The following is a 21,798-nucleotide window of genomic DNA, read 5'->3' on the forward strand; positions in this document are numbered from 1 at the left end:
TACTACACTATATTATACTACACTATATTATACTATACTACACTATATTATACTATACTACACTATATTATACTGCACTATATTATACTATACTACACTATATTATACTATACTACACTATATTATACTATACTATCTGTATTATACTATACACCACTATATTATACTATACCACACTATATTATACTGCACTATAACACACTACAACTACACTATATTATACTACACTATATTATACTACACTATATTATACTATACTACACTATATTATACTATACCACACTATATTATACTATACTACACTATATTATACTACACTATATTATACTACACTATATTATACTACACTATATTATACTACACTATATTATACTACACTATATTATACTATACCACACTATATTATATTATACTATACTACACTATATTATACTACACTATATTATACCACACTATATTATATTATACTACACTATATTATACTATACTACACTATATTATACTATACCACACTATATTATACTATACTACACTATATTATACTATACTACACTATATTATACTATACTACACTATATTATACTATACTACACTATATTATACTATACTACACTATATTATACTATACTACACTATATTATACTATACTACACTATATTATACTATACCACACTATATTATACTATACTACACTATATTATACTATACCACACTATATTATACTATACCACACTATATTATATTATACTACACTATATTATACTATACTACACTGTATTATACTATACCACACTATATTATACTACACTATATTATACTATACTACACTGTATTATACTATACTACACTATATTATACTATACTACACTGTATTATACTGCACTATAACACACTACAACTACATTATATTATACTATACTACACTATATTATACTATACCACACTATATTATACTACACTATATTATACTATACTATACTATATTATACTATACTATACTATATTATACTATACCACACTATATTATACTATACCACACTATATTATACTATACCACACTATATTATACTACGCTACACTATATTATACTATACCACACTATATTATACTACACTATATTATACTATACTACACTATATTATACTATACCACACTATATTATACTATACTACACTATATTATACTATACTATACTATATTATACTATACCACACTATATTATACTATACTATACTACACTATATTATACTATACCACACTATATTATACTATACCACACTATATTATACTACACTATATTATACTATACCACACTATATTATACTATACTACACTATATTATACTATACTATACTATATTATACTACACTATATTATACTATACCACACTATATTATACTATACTACACTATATTATACTATACTATACTATATTATACTATACTACACTGTATTATACTATACCACACTATATTATACTACACTATATTATACTATACCACACTATATTATACTATACTAAACTATATTATACTATACCACACTATATTATACTATACTACACAATATTATACTATACTATACTATATTATACTACACTGTATTATACTATACCACACTATATTATACTACACTATATTATACTATACCACACTATATTATACTATACTAAACTATATTATACTATACTACACTATATTATACCACACTATATTATACTATACCACACTATATTATACTATACTATACTATATTATACTATACTACACTATATTATACTATACTACACTATATTATACTATACCACACTATATTATACTACACTATATTATACTATACTATATTATACTATACTATATTATACTATACTACACTATATTATACTACACTATATTATACTACACTATATTATACTATACTACACTATATTATACTACACTATATTATACTATACTATATTATACTACACTATATTATACTATACTACACTATATTATACTACACTATATTATACTACACTATATTATACTACACTATATTATACTACACTATATTATACTACACTATATTATGCTACACTATATTATACTATACTACACTATATTATACTACACTATATTATACTATACTACACTATATTATACTACACTATATTATACTATACCACACTATATTATACTATACTACACTATATTATACTATACCACACTATATTATACTATACTGTACTATATTATACTATACTATACTATATTATACTATACTATACTATATTATACTATACTATACTATATTATACTATACCACACTATATTATACTATACTATACTATATTATACTATACCACACTATATTATACAATACCACACTATATTATACTACACTATATTATACTATACCACACTGTATTATACTATACTATACTATATTATACTATACTACACTATATTATACTATACTATATTATACTATACTATATTATACTATACTACACTATATTATACTATACCACACTGTATTATACTATACCACACTGTATTATACTATACTACACTATATTATACTATACTATACTATATTATACTATACTATACTATATTATACTATACCACACTATATTATACTATACCACACTGTATTATACTATACTACACTATATTATACTATACTACACTATATTATACAATACCACACTATATTATACTACACTATATTATACTATACCACACTATATTATACTATACTACACTATATTATACTATACCACACTATATTATACTATACTATACTATATTATACTATACTATATTATACTATACACTATATTATACTATACTACACTATATTATACTATACCACACTATATTATACTACACTATATTATACTATACTACACTATATTATACTATACTATACTATATTATACTATACTACACTATATTATACTATACTATACTATATTATACTATACTATACTATATTATATTATACTATACTATACTATATTATACTATACTACACTATATTATACTATACTATACTATATTATACTATACCACACTATATTATACAATACCACACTATATTATACTACACTATATTATACTATACTACACTATATTATACTATACTATACTACACTATATTATACTATACTACACTATATTATACTATACCACACTATATTATACTATACTATAATATATTATACTATACTATACTATATTATACTATACCACACTATATTATACTATACCACACTATATTATACTATACTACACTATATTATACTATACCACACTATATTATACTCTACCACACTATATTATACTATACCACACTATATTATACTATACTATACTATATTATACTATACTATATTATACTATACCACACTATATTATACTATACCACACTATATTATACTATACTACACTATATTATACTATACTACACTGTATTATACTATACCACACTATATTATACTATACCACACTATATTATACTACACTACACTATATTATACTACACTATATTATACTATACCACACTATAACACACTACAACTACACTATATTATATTATACTACACTATATTATACTATACCACACTATATTATACTATACTATATTATACTATACTATACTATATTATACTACACTACACTATATTATACTACACTATATTATACTATACCACACTATAACACACTACAACTACACTATATTATATTATACTACACTATATTATACTATACCACACTATATTATACTACACTATACTATACTACACTATATTATACTACACTATATTATACTACACTATATTATACTACACTATATTATACTACACTATATTATGCTACACTATATTATACTATACTACACTATATTATACGACACTATATTATACTATACCACACTATATTATACTATACTACACTATATTATACTATACCACACTATATTATACTATACTACACTATATTATACTATACTATACTATATTATACTATACCACACTATATTATACTACACTACACTATATTATACTATACTATACTATATTATACTATACCACACTATATTATACTATACCACACTATATTATACTACACTACACTATATTATACTACACTATATTACTATATTATACTATACCACACTATAACACACTATTATACAACTACACTATATTATACTATACTACACTATATTATACTATACTACACTATATTATACTATACTATATTATACTATACTACACTATATTATACTACACTATATTATACTATACTATACTATATTATACTACACTATATTATACTACACTATATTATACTATACTGTACTATATTATACTACACTATATTATACTACACTATATTATACTATACTATACTATATTATACTACACTATATTATACTACACTATATTATACTACACTATATTATACTACACTGTATTATACTACACTACACTATATTATACTATACTATACTATATTATACTATACTACACTATATTATACTATACCACACTATATTATACTATACCACACTATATTATATTATACTACAACTACACTATATTATATTATACTACACTATATTATACTATACTACACTATATTATACTACACTATATTATACTATACTACACTATACACTATATTATACTACACTATATTATACTATACTATATTATACTATACTATATTATTATACTACACTATATTATACTATACTATACTATATTATATACTACACTATATTATACTACACTATATTATACTATACTGTATTATACTATACTACACTATATTATACTATACTACACTATATTATACTATACCACACTATATTATACTATACCACACTATATTATATTATACTATACTACACTATATTATACTATACTACACTATATTATACTATACTATATTATACTATACCACACTATATTATACTATACTATACTATATTATACTATACCACACTATATTATACTATACCACACTATATTATATTATACTACACTATATTATACTATACCACACTATATTATACTATACCACACTATATTATACTTATACTACACTATATTATACTATACTATACTACTATATTATACTATACTATACTATATATTATACTACACTATATTATACCACACTATATTATATTATACTACACTATATTATACTATACTACACTGTATTATACTATACCACACTATATTATACTATACCACACTATATTATATTATACTACAATATATTATACTATACTACACTATATTATACTATACTACACTGTATTATACTATACCACACTATATTATACTATACTACACTATATTATACTATACTACACTGTATTATACAATACCACACTATATTATACTACACTATATTATACTATACTACACTATATTATACTATACCACACTATATTATACTATACTATACTATATTATACTATACTATACTATATTATACTATACCACACTATATTATACTATACCACACTATATTATACTATACTACACTATATTATACAATACCACACTATATTATACTACACTATATTATACTATACTACACTATATTATACTATACTATACTATATTATACTATACTACACTATATTATACTATACTATACTATATTATACTATACTATACTATATTATACTATACTATACTATACTATATTATACTATACCACACTATATTATACTATACTATACTATATTATACTATACCACACTATATTATACAATACCACACTATATTATACTACACTATATTATACTATACTACACTATATTATACTATACCACACTATATTATACTATACTACACTATATTATACTATACCACACTATATTATACTATACTATAATATATTATACTATACTATACTATATTATACTATACCACACTATATTATACTATACCACACTATATTATACTATACTACACTATATTATACTATACCACACTATATTATACTCTACCACACTATATTATACTATACCACACTATATTATACTATACTATACTATATTATACTATACTATATTATACTATACCACACTATATTATACTATACCACACTATATTATACTATACTACACTATATTATACTATACTACACTGTATTATACTATACCACACTATATTATACTATACCACACTATATTATACTACACTACACTATATTATACTACACTATATTATACTATACCACACTATAACACACTACAACTACACTATATTATATTATACTACACTATATTATACTATACCACACTATATTATACTATACTATATTATACTATACTATACTATATTATACTACACTACACTATATTATACTACACTATATTATACTATACCACACTATAACACACTACAACTACACTATATTATATTATACTACACTATATTATACTATACCACACTATATTATACTACACTATACTATACTACACTATATTATACTACACTATATTATACTACACTATATTATACTACACTATATTATACTACACTATATTATGCTACACTATATTATACTATACTACACTATATTATACGACACTATATTATACTATACCACACTATATTATACTATACTACACTATATTATACTATACCACACTATATTATACTATACTACACTATATTATACTACACTATATTATACTATACCACACTATAACACACTACAACTACACTATATTATATTATACTACACTATATTATACTATACTACACTATATTATACTACACTATATTATACTATACTACACTATATTATACTACACTATATTATACTATACTATACTATATTATACTACACTATATTATACTACACTATATTATACTATACTGTACTATATTATACTACACTATATTATACTACACTATATTATACTATACTATACTATATTATACTACACTATATTATACTACACTATATTATACTACACTATATTATACTACACTGTATTATACTACACTACACTATATTATACTATACTACACTATATTATACTATACTACACTGTATTATACTATACCACACTATATTATACTATACCACACTATATTATATTATACTACAACTACACTATATTATATTATACTACACTATATTATACTATACTACACTATATTATACTACACTATATTATACTATACTACACTATATTATACTACACTATATTATACTATACTATATTATACTACACTATATTATACTACACTATATTATACTATACTATACTATATTATACTACACTATATTATACTACACTATATTATACTACACTGTATTATACTATACTACACTATATTATACTATACTACACTGTATTATACTATACCACACTATATTATACTATACCACACTATATTATATTATACTATACTACACTGTATTATACTACACTACACTATATTATACTACACTATATTATACTATACCACACTATATTATACTATACTATACTATATTATACTATACCACACTATATTATACTATACCACACTATATTATATTATACTACACTATATTATACTATACCACACTATATTATACTATACCACACTATATTATATTATACTACACTATATTATACTATACTACACTATATTATACTATACTATACTATATTATACTACACTATATTATACCACACTATATTATATTATACTACACTATATTATACTATACTACACTGTATTATACTATACCACACTATATTATACTATACCACACTATATTATATTATACTACAATATATTATACTATACTACACTGTATTATACTATACTACACTGTATTATACTATACCACACTATATTATACTATACTACACTATATTATACTATACTACACTGTATTATACTATACTACACTATATTATACTATACTACACTATATTATACTATACTACACTGTATTATACTGCACTATACCACACTACAACTACACTATATTATACTACACAACACTGCACTACATTATTATACCACACTTCTAATACACTTGTGTGTACTATACTATACTACACTGCACTACTATACTATACTACACTATACTATATCACACTATACTATGATATACTACACTACATGACAATACTACACCAGACTATACTGCAATATACTACACTATACTATGTTCTACATAGTATATATATATATATATATACCCCCACTGTGTAACACTACGCTATACTATATTAACACTAACCACAATAGATCTACTGCAAACTGGACAAAGGTTAGTATGTGTGTGTGTGTGTGTGTGTGTGTGTGTGTGTGTGTGTGTGCGTGTGTATATGTGTGTGTGTGTGCGTGTGCACGATTTGCAGTAGAGAAAGGAATGCGTGTCAGTGTGAAAAATTATCTTTGTTTGTATTAGTATTTACAGTATTCCGTGTGTTTTTGAGAAATGTAAATATTTAATTGACATTTTGTTGTCTTTCTCTTCTCCCCCCAACTCCCACCTCCAGGTCGTCTGATAGTCACTATCTGGGTGATTGTCTCTCCCTCCAACTCTAAACAGAAGTACACCCTAAAGATCAGCCATGACAGTCTGCCTGAACAACTTATAGCAGAGGCCATCAGGAAGAAGACTAGGTGGGTGATGACGGTGTGTGTGTGTCACGTGTATGTCAGGCTGGTGGTACATCAAGCTGCCTCACACTACAGAAACAGGAGAGAGGCTTACAGTAGGTGATGGTGCTAGAGAATAACCCCCCAACCCCCCAGGTCTATGCACCTGTCGGCCCAGCAGCTGAGGCTGTGTGTCCAGGAATACCAGGGGCAGTACATCCTGAAGGTCTGTGGATGTGATGAATACCTGCTGGAGAAATACCCCCTCAGTCAGTACAAGGTAAATATATACCTCTCAGTCAGTACAATGTAAATATATACCTCTCAGTCAGTATAAATATATACCCCCTCAGTCAGTATAAATATATACCCCCTCAGTCAGTATAAATATATACCCCTCAGTCAGTATAAATATATACCCCTCAGTCAGTATAAATATATACCCCTCAGTCAGTATAAATATATACCCCCTCAGTCAGTATAAATATATACCCCCTCAGTCAGTATAAATATATACCCCTCAGTCAGTATAAATATATACCCCTCAGTCAGTATAAATATATACCCCTCAGTCAGTATAAATATATACCCCCTCATTCAGTATAAATAAATACCCCCTCATTCAGTATAAATATATACCTCTCAGTCAGTACAAGGTAAATATATACCTCTCAGTCAGTATAAATATATACCCCCTCAGTCAGTATAAATATATACCTCTCAGTCAGTATAAATATATACCCCCTCAGTCAGTATAAATATATACCTCTCAGTCAGTACTAGGTAAATATATACCTCTCAGTCAGTATAAATATATACCTCTCAGTCAGTATAAATAAATACCCCCTCAGTCAGTATAAATATATACCCCCTCAGTCAGTATAAATATATACCCCCTCAGTCAGTATAAATATATACCTCTCAGTCAGTATAAATAAATACCCCCTCAGTCAGTATAAATATATACCCCCTCAGTCAGTATAAATAAATACCCCCTCAGTCAGTATAAATAAATACCCCCTCAGTCAGTATAAATATATACCTCTCAGTCAGTACAAGGTAAATATATACCCCCTCAGTCAGTATAAATAAATACCCCCTCAGTCAGTATAAATATATACCCCCTCAGTCAGTATAAATATATACCTCTCAGTCAGTACTAGGTAAATATATACCTCTCAGTCAGTATAAATATATACCCCCTCAGTCAGTATAAGGTAAATATATACCTATCAGTCAGTATAAATATATACCCCCTCAGTCAGTACGAGGTAAATATATACCCCCTCAGTCAGTATAAATATATACCCCCTCAGTCAGTATAAATATATACCCCCTCAGTCAGTATAAATAAATACCCCCTCAGTCAGTATAAATATATACCCCCTCAGTCAGTATAAATATATACCCCCTCAGTCAGTATAAATAAATACCCCCTCAGTCGGTATAAATATATACCCCCTCAGTCAGTATAAATAAATACCCCCTCAGTCAGTATAAATAAATACCCCCTCAGTCAGTATAAATATATACCCCCTCAGTCAGTACAAGGTAAATATATACCCCCTCAGTCAGTATAAATAAATACCCCCTCAGTCAGTATAAATATATACCCCCTCAGTCAGTATAAATAAATAGCCCTCAGTCAGTATAAATATATACCCCTCAGTCAGTATAAATATATACCCCCTCAGTCAGTATAAGGTAAATATATACCCCCTCAGTCAGTATAAATATATACCCCCTCAGTCAGTATAAATAAATACCCCCTCAGTCAGTATAAATATATACCCTCAGTCAGTATAAATATATACCCCTCAGTCAGTATAAGGTAAATATATATCCCTCAGTCAGTACAAGGTAAATATATACCCCTCAGTCAGTATAAATATATACCCTCAGTCAGTATAAATATATACCCCCTCAGTCAGTATAAATATATACCCCTCAGTCAGTATAATTATATTCCCCTCAGTCAGTATAAGGTAAATATATACCCCCTCAGTCAGTACAAGGTAAATATATACCCCCTCAGTCAGTATAAATAAATAGCCCTCAGTCAGTATAAATATATACCCCCTCAGTCAGTATAAGGTAAATATATACGCCCTCAGTCAGTATAAATATATACCCCCTCAGTCAGTATAAATAAATACCCCTCAGTCAGTATAAATAAATACCCCCTCAGTCAGTATAAATATATACCCCCTCAGTCAGTATAAATATATACCCCCTCAGTCAGTATAAATAAATACCCCTCAGTCAGTATAAATAAATACCCCTCAGTCAGTATAAATATATACCCCCTCAGTCAGTATAAATAAATACCCCCTCAGTCAGTATAAATATATACCCCCTCAGTCAGTATAAATATATACCCCCTCAGTCAGTATAAATATATACCTCCTCAGTCAGTATAAATATATACCCCTCAGTCAGTATAAATATATACCCCCTCAGTCAGTATAAATATATACCCCCTCAGTCAGTATAAATAAATACCCCCTCAGTCAGTATAAATATATACCCCCTCAGTCAGTATAAATATATACCCCCTCAGTCAGTATAAATATATACCCCCTCAGTCAGTACAAGGTAAATATATACCCCCTCAGTCAGTACAAGGTAAATATATTCCCCCTCAGTCAGTATAAATATATACCCCTGAGTCAGTATAAATAAATACCCCCTCAGTCAGTATAAATATATACCCCCTCAGTCAGTATAAATAAATACCCCCTCAGTCAGTATAAATATATACCCCCTCAGTCAGTATAAATATATACCCCCTCAGTCAGTATAAATACATACCCCCTCAGTCAGTATAAATATATACCCCTCAGTCAGTATAAATATATACCCCTCAGTCAGTACAAGGTAAATATATACCCTCAGTCAGTATAAGTAAATACCTCAGTCAGTATAAATAAATACCCTCAGTCAGTATAAATAAATACCCTCAGTCAGTATAAATATATACCCCTCAGTCAGTATAAATATATACCCCTCAGTCAGTATAAATATATACCCCTCAGTCAGTATAAATAAATACCCTCAGTCAGTATAAATATATACCCTCAGTCAGTATAAATAAATACCCCTCAGTCAGTATAAATATATACCCTCAGTCAGTATAAATATATACCCCCTCAGTCAGTACAAGGTAAATATATACCCCCTCAGTCAGTATAAATATATACCCCCTCAGTCAGTATAAATAAATAGCCCTCAGTCAGTATAAATATATACCCCCTCAGTCAGTATAAGGTAAATATATACGCCCTCAGTCAGTATAAATATATACCCCCTCAGTCAGTATAAATAAATACCCCTCAGTCAGTATAAATAAATACCCCCTCAGTCAGTATAAATATATACCCCCTCAGTCAGTATAAATATATACCCCCTCAGTCAGTATAAATAAATAGCCCTCAGTCAGTATAAATATATACCCCTCAGTCAGTATAAATATATACCCCCTCAGTCAGTATAAGGTAAATATATACCCCCTCAGTCAGTATAAATACATACCCCCTCAGTCAGTATAAATAAATACCCCCTCAGTCAGTATAAATACATACCCCCTCAGTCAGTATAAATATATACCCCTCAGTCAGTATAAATATATACCCCTCAGTCAGTATAAATATATACCCCCTCAGTCAGTATAAATATATACCCCCTCAGTCAGTACAAGGTAAATATATACCCCCTCAGTCAGTATAAATATATACCCCTCAGTCAGTATAAATATATACCCCCTCAGTCAGTATAAATATATACCCCCTCAGTCAGTATAATTATATTCCCCTCAGTCAGTATAAGGTAAATATATACCCCCTCAGTCAGTATAATTATATTCCCCTCAGTCAGTATAAGGTAAATATATACCCCCTCAGTCAGTATAATTATATTCCCCTCAGTCAGTATAAGGTAAATATATACCCCCTCAGTCAGTATAAATATATACCCCTCAGTCAGTATAAATATATACCCCCTCAGTCAGTATAAATATATACCCCCTCAGTCAGTATAAATATATACCCCCTCAGTCAGTACAAGGTAAATATATACCCCCTCAGTCAGTATAAATATATACCCCCTCAGTCAGTATAAATATATACCCTCAGTCAGTATAAATATATTCCACTAAATATATACCTCTCAGTCAGTACAAGGTAAATATATACCCTCAGTCAGTATAAATATATACCCCTCAGTCAGTATAAATATATACCCCTCAGTCAGTATAAATATATACCCCTCAGTCAGTATAAATATATTCCACTCAGTCAGTACGAGGTAAATATATACCTCTCAGTCAGTATAAATAAATACCCCCTCAGTCAGTATAAATATATACCCCCTCAGTCAGTATAAATAAATAGCCCTCAGTCAGTATAAATATATACCCCCTCAGTCAGTATAAGGTAAATATATACCCCCTCAGTCAGTATAAATACATACCCCCTCAGTCAGTATAAATAAATACCCCCTCAGTCAGTATAAATATATACCCCCTCAGTCAGTATAAATAAATAGCCCTCAGTCAGTATAAATATATACCCCCTCAGTCAGTATAAGGTAAATATATACCCCCTCAGTCAGTATAAATATATACCCCCTCAGTCAGTATAAATAAATACCCCTCAGTCAGTATAAATAAATACCCTCAGTCAGTATAAATATATACCCTCAGTCAGTATAAATATATACCCCTCAGTCAGTATAAATAAATACCCTCAGTCAGTATAAATAAATACCCCTCAGTCAGTATAAATATATACCCCTCAGTCAGTATAAATAAATACCCCTCAGTCAGTATAAATATATACCCTCAGTCAGTATAAATATATACCCCTCAGTCAGTATAAATATATACCCTCAGTCAGTATAAATATATACCCTCAGTCAGTATAAATATATACCCCTCAGTCAGTATAAATATATACCCCTCAGTCAGTATAAATAAATACCCCTCAGTCAGTATAAATATATACCCCTCAGTCAGTATAAATATATACCCCTCAGTCAGTATAAATATATACCCTCAGTCAGTACAAGGTAAATATATACCCCTCAGTCAGTACAAGGTAAATATATTCCCCTCAGTCAGTATAAATATATACCCCTGAGTCAGTATAAATAAATACCCCTCAGTCAGTATAAATATATACCCCTCAGTCAGTATAAATAAATACCCCCTCAGTCAGTATAAATATATACCCCTCAGTCAGTATAAATATATACCCTCAGTCAGTATAAATACATACCCTCAGTCAGTATAAATATATACCCCTCAGTCAGTATAAATATATACCCCTCAGTCAGTACAAGGTAAATATATACCCTCAGTCAGTATAAGTAAATACCCCTCAGTCAGTATAAATAAATACCCTCAGTCAGTATAAATAAATACCCCTCAGTCAGTATAAATATATACCCCTCAGTCAGTATAAATATATACCCCTCAGTCAGTATAAATATATACCCTCAGTCAGTATAAATAAATACCCTCAGTCAGTATAAATATATACCCCTCAGTCAGTATAAATAAATACCCTCAGTCAGTATAAATATATACCCCTCAGTCAGTATAAATATATACCCTCAGTCAGTACAAGGTAAATATATACCCCCTCAGTCAGTATAAATATATACCCCCTCAGTCAGTATAAATAAATAGCCCTCAGTCAGTATAAATATATACCCCCTCAGTCAGTATAAGGTAAATATATACGCCCTCAGTCAGTATAAATATATACCCCCTCAGTCAGTATAAATAAATACCCCTCAGTCAGTATAAATAAATACCCCCTCAGTCAGTATAAATATATACCCCCTCAGTCAGTATAAATATATACCCCCTCAGTCAGTATAAATAAATAGCCCTCAGTCAGTATAAATATATACCCCTCAGTCAGTATAAATATATACCCCTCAGTCAGTATAAGGTAAATATATACCCCTCAGTCAGTATAAATACATACCCTCAGTCAGTATAAATAAATACCCTCAGTCAGTATAAATACATACCCCTCAGTCAGTATAAATATATACCCCTCAGTCAGTATAAATATATACCCCTCAGTCAGTATAAATATATACCCCCTCAGTCAGTATAAATATATACCCCCTCAGTCAGTACAAGGTAAATATATACCCCCTCAGTCAGTATAAATATATACCCTCAGTCAGTATAAATATATACCCCTCAGTCAGTATAAATATATACCCTCAGTCAGTATAATTATATTCCCTCAGTCAGTATAAGGTAAATATATACCCCCTCAGTCAGTATAATTATATTCCCCTCAGTCAGTATAAGGTAAATATATACCCCCTCAGTCAGTATAATTATATTCCCCTCAGTCAGTATAAGGTAAATATATACCCCCTCAGTCAGTATAAATATATACCCCTCAGTCAGTATAAATATATACCCCTCAGTCAGTATAAATATATACCCCTCAGTCAGTATAAATATATACCCCCTCAGTCAGTACAAGGTAAATATATACCCCCTCAGTCAGTATAAATATATACCCCCTCAGTCAGTATAAATATATACCCCCTCAGTCAGTATAAATATATTCCACTCAGTCAGTACGAGGTAAATATATACCTCTCAGTCAGTACAAGGTAAATATATACCTCTCAGTCAGTATAAATATATACCCCCTCAGTCAGTATAAATATATACCCCCTCAGTCAGTATAAATATATACCCCCTCAGTCAGTATAAATATATTCCACTCAGTCAGTACGAGGTAAATATATACCTCTCAGTCAGTATAAATAAATACCCCTCAGTCAGTATAAATATATACCCCCTCAGTCAGTATAAATAAATAGCCCTCAGTCAGTATAAATATATACCCCCTCAGTCAGTATAAGGTAAATATATACCCCCTCAGTCAGTATAAATACATACCCCCTCAGTCAGTATAAATAAATACCCCCTCAGTCAGTATAAATATATACCCCTCAGTCAGTATAAATAAATACCCCCTCAGTCAGTATAAATATATACCCCTCAGTCAGTATAAATATATACCCCCTCAGTCAGTATAAGGTAAATATATATCCCCTCAGTCAGTACAAGGTAAATATATACCCCCTCAGTCAGTATAAATATATACCCCTCAGTCAGTATAAATATATACCCCCTCAGTCAGTATAAATATATACCCCCTCAGTCAGTATAATTATATTCCCCTCAGTCAGTATAAGGTAAATATATACCCCCTCAGTCAGTACAAGGTAAATATATACCCCCTCAGTCAGTATAAATAAATAGCCCTCAGTCAGTATAAATATATACCCCCTCAGTCAGTATAAGGTAAATATATACCCCCTCAGTCAGTATAAATATATACCCCCTCAGTCAGTATAAATAAATATCCCTCAGTCAGTATAAATAAATACCCCCTCAGTCAGTATAAATATATACCCCCTCAGTCAGTATAAATATATACCCCCTCAGTCAGTATAAATAAATACCCCCTCAGTCAGTATAAATAAATACCCCTCAGTCAGTATAAATAAATACCCCCTCAGTCAGTATAAATATATACCCCCTCAGTCAGTATAAATATATACCCCCTCAGTCAGTATAAATATATACCTCCTCAGTCAGTATAAATATATACCCCTCAGTCAGTATAAATATATACCCCCTCAGTCAGTATAAATATATACCCCCTCAGTCAGTATAAATAAATACCCCCTCAGTCAGTATAAATATATACCCCCTCAGTCAGTATAAATATATACCCCCTCAGTCAGTATAAATATATACCCCCTCAGTCAGTATAAATATATACCCCCTCAGTCAGTACAAGGTAAATATATACCCCCTCAGTCAGTACAAGGTAAATTTATTCCCCCTCAGTCAGTATAAATATATACCCCTGAGTCAGTATAAATAAATACCCCCTCAGTCAGTATAAATATATACCCCTCAGTCAGTATAAATAAATACCCCCTCAGTCAGTATAAATATATACCCCTCAGTCAGTATAAATATATACCCCCTCAGTCAGTATAAATACATACCCCTCAGTCAGTATAAATATATACCCCCTCAGTCAGTATAAATATATACCCCCTCAGTCAGTACAAGGTAAATATATACCCCCTCAGTCAGTATAAGTAAATACCCCTCAGTCAGTATAAATAAATACCCCTCAGTCAGTATAAATAAATACCCCCTCAGTCAGTATAAATATATACCCCCTCAGTCAGTATAAATATATACCCCCTCAGTCAGTATAAATATATACCCCTCAGTCAGTATAAATAAATACCCTCAGTCAGTATAAATATATACCCTCAGTCAGTATAAATAAATACCCTCAGTCAGTATAAATATATACCCCTCAGTCAGTATAAATATATACCCCTCAGTCAGTACAAGGTAAATATATACCCCTCAGTCAGTATAAATATATACCCCTCAGTCAGTATAAATAAATACCCTCAGTCAGTATAAATAAATACCCCTCAGTCAGTATAAATATATACCCCTCAGTCAGTATAAATATATACCCTCAGTCAGTATAAAATATATATACCCCTCAGTCAGTATAAATATATACCCCTCAGTCAGTATAAGGTAAATATATACGCCTCAGTCAGTATAAATATATACCCCTCAGTCAGTATAAATAAATACCCTCAGTCAGTATAAATAAATACCCTCAGTCAGTATAAATAAATACCCCTCAGTCAGTATAAATAAATACCCCTCAGTCAGTATAAATATATACCCTCAGTCAGTATAAATATATACCCCTCAGTCAGTATAAATATATACCCTCAGTCAGTATAAGGTAAATATATACCCTCAGTCAGTATAAATAAATACCCCTCAGTCAGTATGAATATATACCCCCTCAGTCAGTATAAATATATACCCCCTCAGTCAGTATAAATATATACCCCCTCATTCAGTATAAATAAATACCCCTCAGTCAGTATAAATATATACCCCCTCAGTCAGTATAAATATATACCCCCTCAGTCAGTATAAGGTAAATATATACCCCCTCAGTCAGTATAAATATATACCCCCTCAGTCAGTATAAGGTAAATATATACCCCCTCAGTCAGTACTAGGTAAATATATACCCCCTCAGTCAGTATAAATATATACCCCTCAGTCAGTATAAATATATACCACCTCAGTCAGTATAAATATATACCCCCTCATTCAGTATAAATAAATACCCCTCAGTCAGTATAAATAAATACCCTTCAGTCAGTATAAATATATACCCCCTCAGTCAGTATAAATATATTCCCCTCAGTCAGTATAAGGTAAATATATACCCCCTCAGTCAGTACAAGGTAAATATATACCCCCTCAGTCAGTACAAGGTAAATATATACCCCCTCAGTCAGTATAAATATATACCCCTCAGTCAGTATAAATAAATACCCCCTCAGTCAGTATAAATAAATACCCCCTCAGTCAGTATAAATATATACCCCCTCAGTCAGTACAAGGTAGGACAGAGAGAGAGACAGACACGCACACACAGAGACAGACATACAGACACACACAGACACACACACACACACACACAGAGACAGACACACACGCATGCACACACGCACGCGCGCGCGCACACACAGACTCACACACAGAGACAGACATACGCACGCACACACACACATACACACACACACACACACACACACACACACACACACACACACACACACACACACACACACACACACACACACACACGCATGCACACACGCACGCGCGCGCGCACACACAGACTCACACACAGAGACAGACATACGCACGCACACACACACACACACACACACACACACACACACACACACACACACACACACACACACACACACACACACACACACACACACACACTCACACAGACTCACACACAGAGACAGACATACGCACACACACACACACACACACACACACACACACACACACACACACACACACACACACACACATACACACACACACACACACACACTCTGTCATGGCTGATCCATAGACACACACATATTAAGGTGATCACACTCTTAACCCATTCCTCTCCCTCCCCTCTCCCTCCCCCTCTCTCTCCCTCTCCCTCCCCCTCCCTCCCCCTCTCCCTCCCCCTCTCCCTCCTCCTCCCTGTTTATCTCCCCCAGTATATCCGAAGCTGTATAACGGTTGGCCGCCTGCCCCACCTGATGTTAGTGTCAAAGGACAGTCTGTACAGCCAGCTCCCAGGCAGTGGGTTTGTAGCTCCCTCCTACAGTCGGCGGACCCCCCAGCCCAGCCCCTGTCCTGGGGGAGGAGATCCCAGCTCACCTCGCTCCCTCTGGGCCTTCAACACCCTGCTGAGGGTCCGCCTGCTCTGTGCTACATACGTCAACGTCAACATCAGAGACATTGACAAGGTAGACGCTCCATAATGACAATTGATGTCAATATTAACTGTCTGTGTGTGTTGACATCATGTTGTCTCCTGTAACTGATCAACTGTTGTAGATATATGTTAGAACTGGTATCTATCATGGAGGAGAGCCGCTGTGTGACAACGTCAACACCCAGAGAGTACCCTGCTCCAACCCCAGGTAACATTACCACCACAACATAGCACTATAAGAAACACTTATCTCCCTCACTAGCTTTAAGCACCAACTGTCAGAGCACAACACCACTATAGCATTACTACAACATTACTATAACATAACTACAACATTACTACAACTATATTATAACATTACTGCAACACTACTATACTACTACTACAACAACATTACTACAACATTACTACAACATTACTACAACACTACTACAACAACATTACTACAACATTACTACAGCACAACTACAACATTACTACAACAATATTATAACATTACTGCAACACTATTATACTACTACTACAACACTACTACAACAACATTACTACAACATTACTACAGCACAACTACAACATTACTACAACAATATTATAACATTACTGCAACACTATTATACTACTACTACAACACTACTACAACAACATTACTACAACATTACTACAACACTATTATAACATTACTATAACATTACTATAACATAACTACAACATTACTACAACAACACTACTACAACACTATTATAACATTACTGCAACACTATTAAACCACTACTACAACACTACTACAACAAGATTACTACAACACTACTACAACAACATTACTACAACACTACTACAACACTACTACAACACTACTACAACAACATTACTACAACACTACTACAACAACATTACTACAACACTACTACAACACTACTACAACACTACTACAACACTACTACTACAAGATTACTACAACACTATTAAACCACTACTACAACACTACTACAACAAGATTACTACAACACTACTACAACACTATTATACCACTACTACAACACTACTACAACAACATTACTACACCTGTTGTATTCAGCATTTCACTGTGAGGTCTACTACACCTGTTGTATTCAGCATTTCACTGTGAGGTCTACTACACCTGTTGTATTCAGCATTTCACTGTGAGGTCTACTACACCTGTTGTATTCAGCATTTCACTGTAAGGTCTACTACACCTGTTGTATTCAGCATTTCACTGTGAGGTCTACTACACCTGTTGTATTCAGTATTTCACTGTAAGGTCTACTACACCTGTTGTATTCAGCATTTCACTGTAAGGTCTACTACACCTGTTGTATTCAGCATTTCACTGTAAGGTCTACTACACCTGTTGTATTCAGCATTTCACTGTAAGGTCTACTACACCTGTTGTATTCAGCATTTCACTGTGAGGTCTACTACACCTGTTGTATTCAGCATTTCACTGTGAGGTCTACTACACCTGTTGTATTCAGCATTTCACTGTGAGGTCTACTACACCTGTTGTATTCAGCATTTCACTGTGAGGTCTACTACACCTGTTGTATTCAGCATTTCACTGTAAGGTCTACTACACCTGTTGTATTCAGCATTTCACTGTAAGGTCTACTACACCTGTTGTATTCAGCATTTCACTGTGAGGTCTACTACACCTGTTGTATTCAGCATTTCACTGTGAGGTCTACTACACCTGTTGTATTCAGCATTTCACTGTGAGGTCTACTACACCTGTTGTATTCAGTATTTCACTGTGAGGTCTACCTACACCTGTTGTATTCAGCATTTCACTGTAAGGTCTACTACACCTGTTGTCTTCAGCATTTCACTGTAAGGTCTACCTATACCTGTTGTATTCAGCATTTCACTGTAAGGTCTACTACACCTGTTGTATTCAGCATTTCACTGTAAGGTCTACTACACCTGTTGTATTCAGCATTTCACTGTGAGGTCTACTACACCTGTTGTATTCAGCATTTCACTGCAAGGTCTACTACACCTGTTGTATTCAGCATTTCACTGTAAGGTCTACTACACCTGTTGTATTCAGCATTTCACTGTGAGGTCTACTACACCTGTTGTATTCAGCATTTCACTGTAAGGTCTACTACACCTGTTGTATTCAGCATTTCACTGTAAGGTCTACTACACCTGTTGTATTCAGCATTTCACTGTGAGGTCTACTACACCTGTTGTATTCAGCATTTCACTGCAAGGTCTACTACACCTGTTGTATTCAGCATTTCACTGTAAGGTCTACTACACCTGTTGTATTCAGCATTTCACTGTGAGGTCTACCTACACCTGTTGTATTCAGCATTTCACTGTAAGGTCTACTACACCTGTTGTATTCAGCATTTCACTGTAAGGTTTACTACACCTGTTGTATTCAGCATTTCACTGTAAGGTCTACTACACCTGTTGTATTCAGCATTTCACTGTAAGGTCTACTACACCTGTTGTATTCAGCATTTCACTGTAAGGTCTACTACACCTGTTGTATTCAGCATTTTACTGTGAGGTCTACTACACCTGTTGTATTCAGCATTTCACTGTGAGGTCTACTACACCTGTTGTATTCAGCATTTCACTGTGAGGTCTACTACACCTGTTGTATTCAGCATTTCACTGTGAGGTCGACTACACCTGTTGTATTCAGCATTTCACTGTGAGGTCTACTACACCTGTTGTATTCAGCATTTCACTGTAAGGTCTACTACACCTGTTGTATTCAGCATTTCACTG

General features: G+C 31.4%; 1 protein-coding gene across 1 annotated transcript in view; it reads left to right on the forward strand.

The window, feature by feature from the left end:
- The window catches only part of zgc:158659 (uncharacterized protein LOC791141 homolog), a 158,972-nt gene that overhangs the window by 37,992 nt on the left and 99,182 nt on the right, over nucleotides 1-21,798 (forward strand). The window contains exons 4-7 of the mRNA XM_065022049.1: nucleotides 8,530-8,656; nucleotides 8,789-8,912; nucleotides 18,818-19,069; nucleotides 19,161-19,246. Of these exons, the coding sequence (XP_064878121.1) occupies nucleotides 8,530-8,656; nucleotides 8,789-8,912; nucleotides 18,818-19,069; nucleotides 19,161-19,246 (589 nt within the window). The remainder of the gene's footprint in view (nucleotides 1-8,529; nucleotides 8,657-8,788; nucleotides 8,913-18,817; nucleotides 19,070-19,160; nucleotides 19,247-21,798) is intronic.

The sequence above is a fragment of the Oncorhynchus nerka genome, linkage group LG8 (assembly GCF_034236695.1).
Source record: "Oncorhynchus nerka isolate Pitt River linkage group LG8, Oner_Uvic_2.0, whole genome shotgun sequence".
Taxonomy (NCBI): domain Eukaryota; kingdom Metazoa; phylum Chordata; class Actinopteri; order Salmoniformes; family Salmonidae; genus Oncorhynchus; species Oncorhynchus nerka.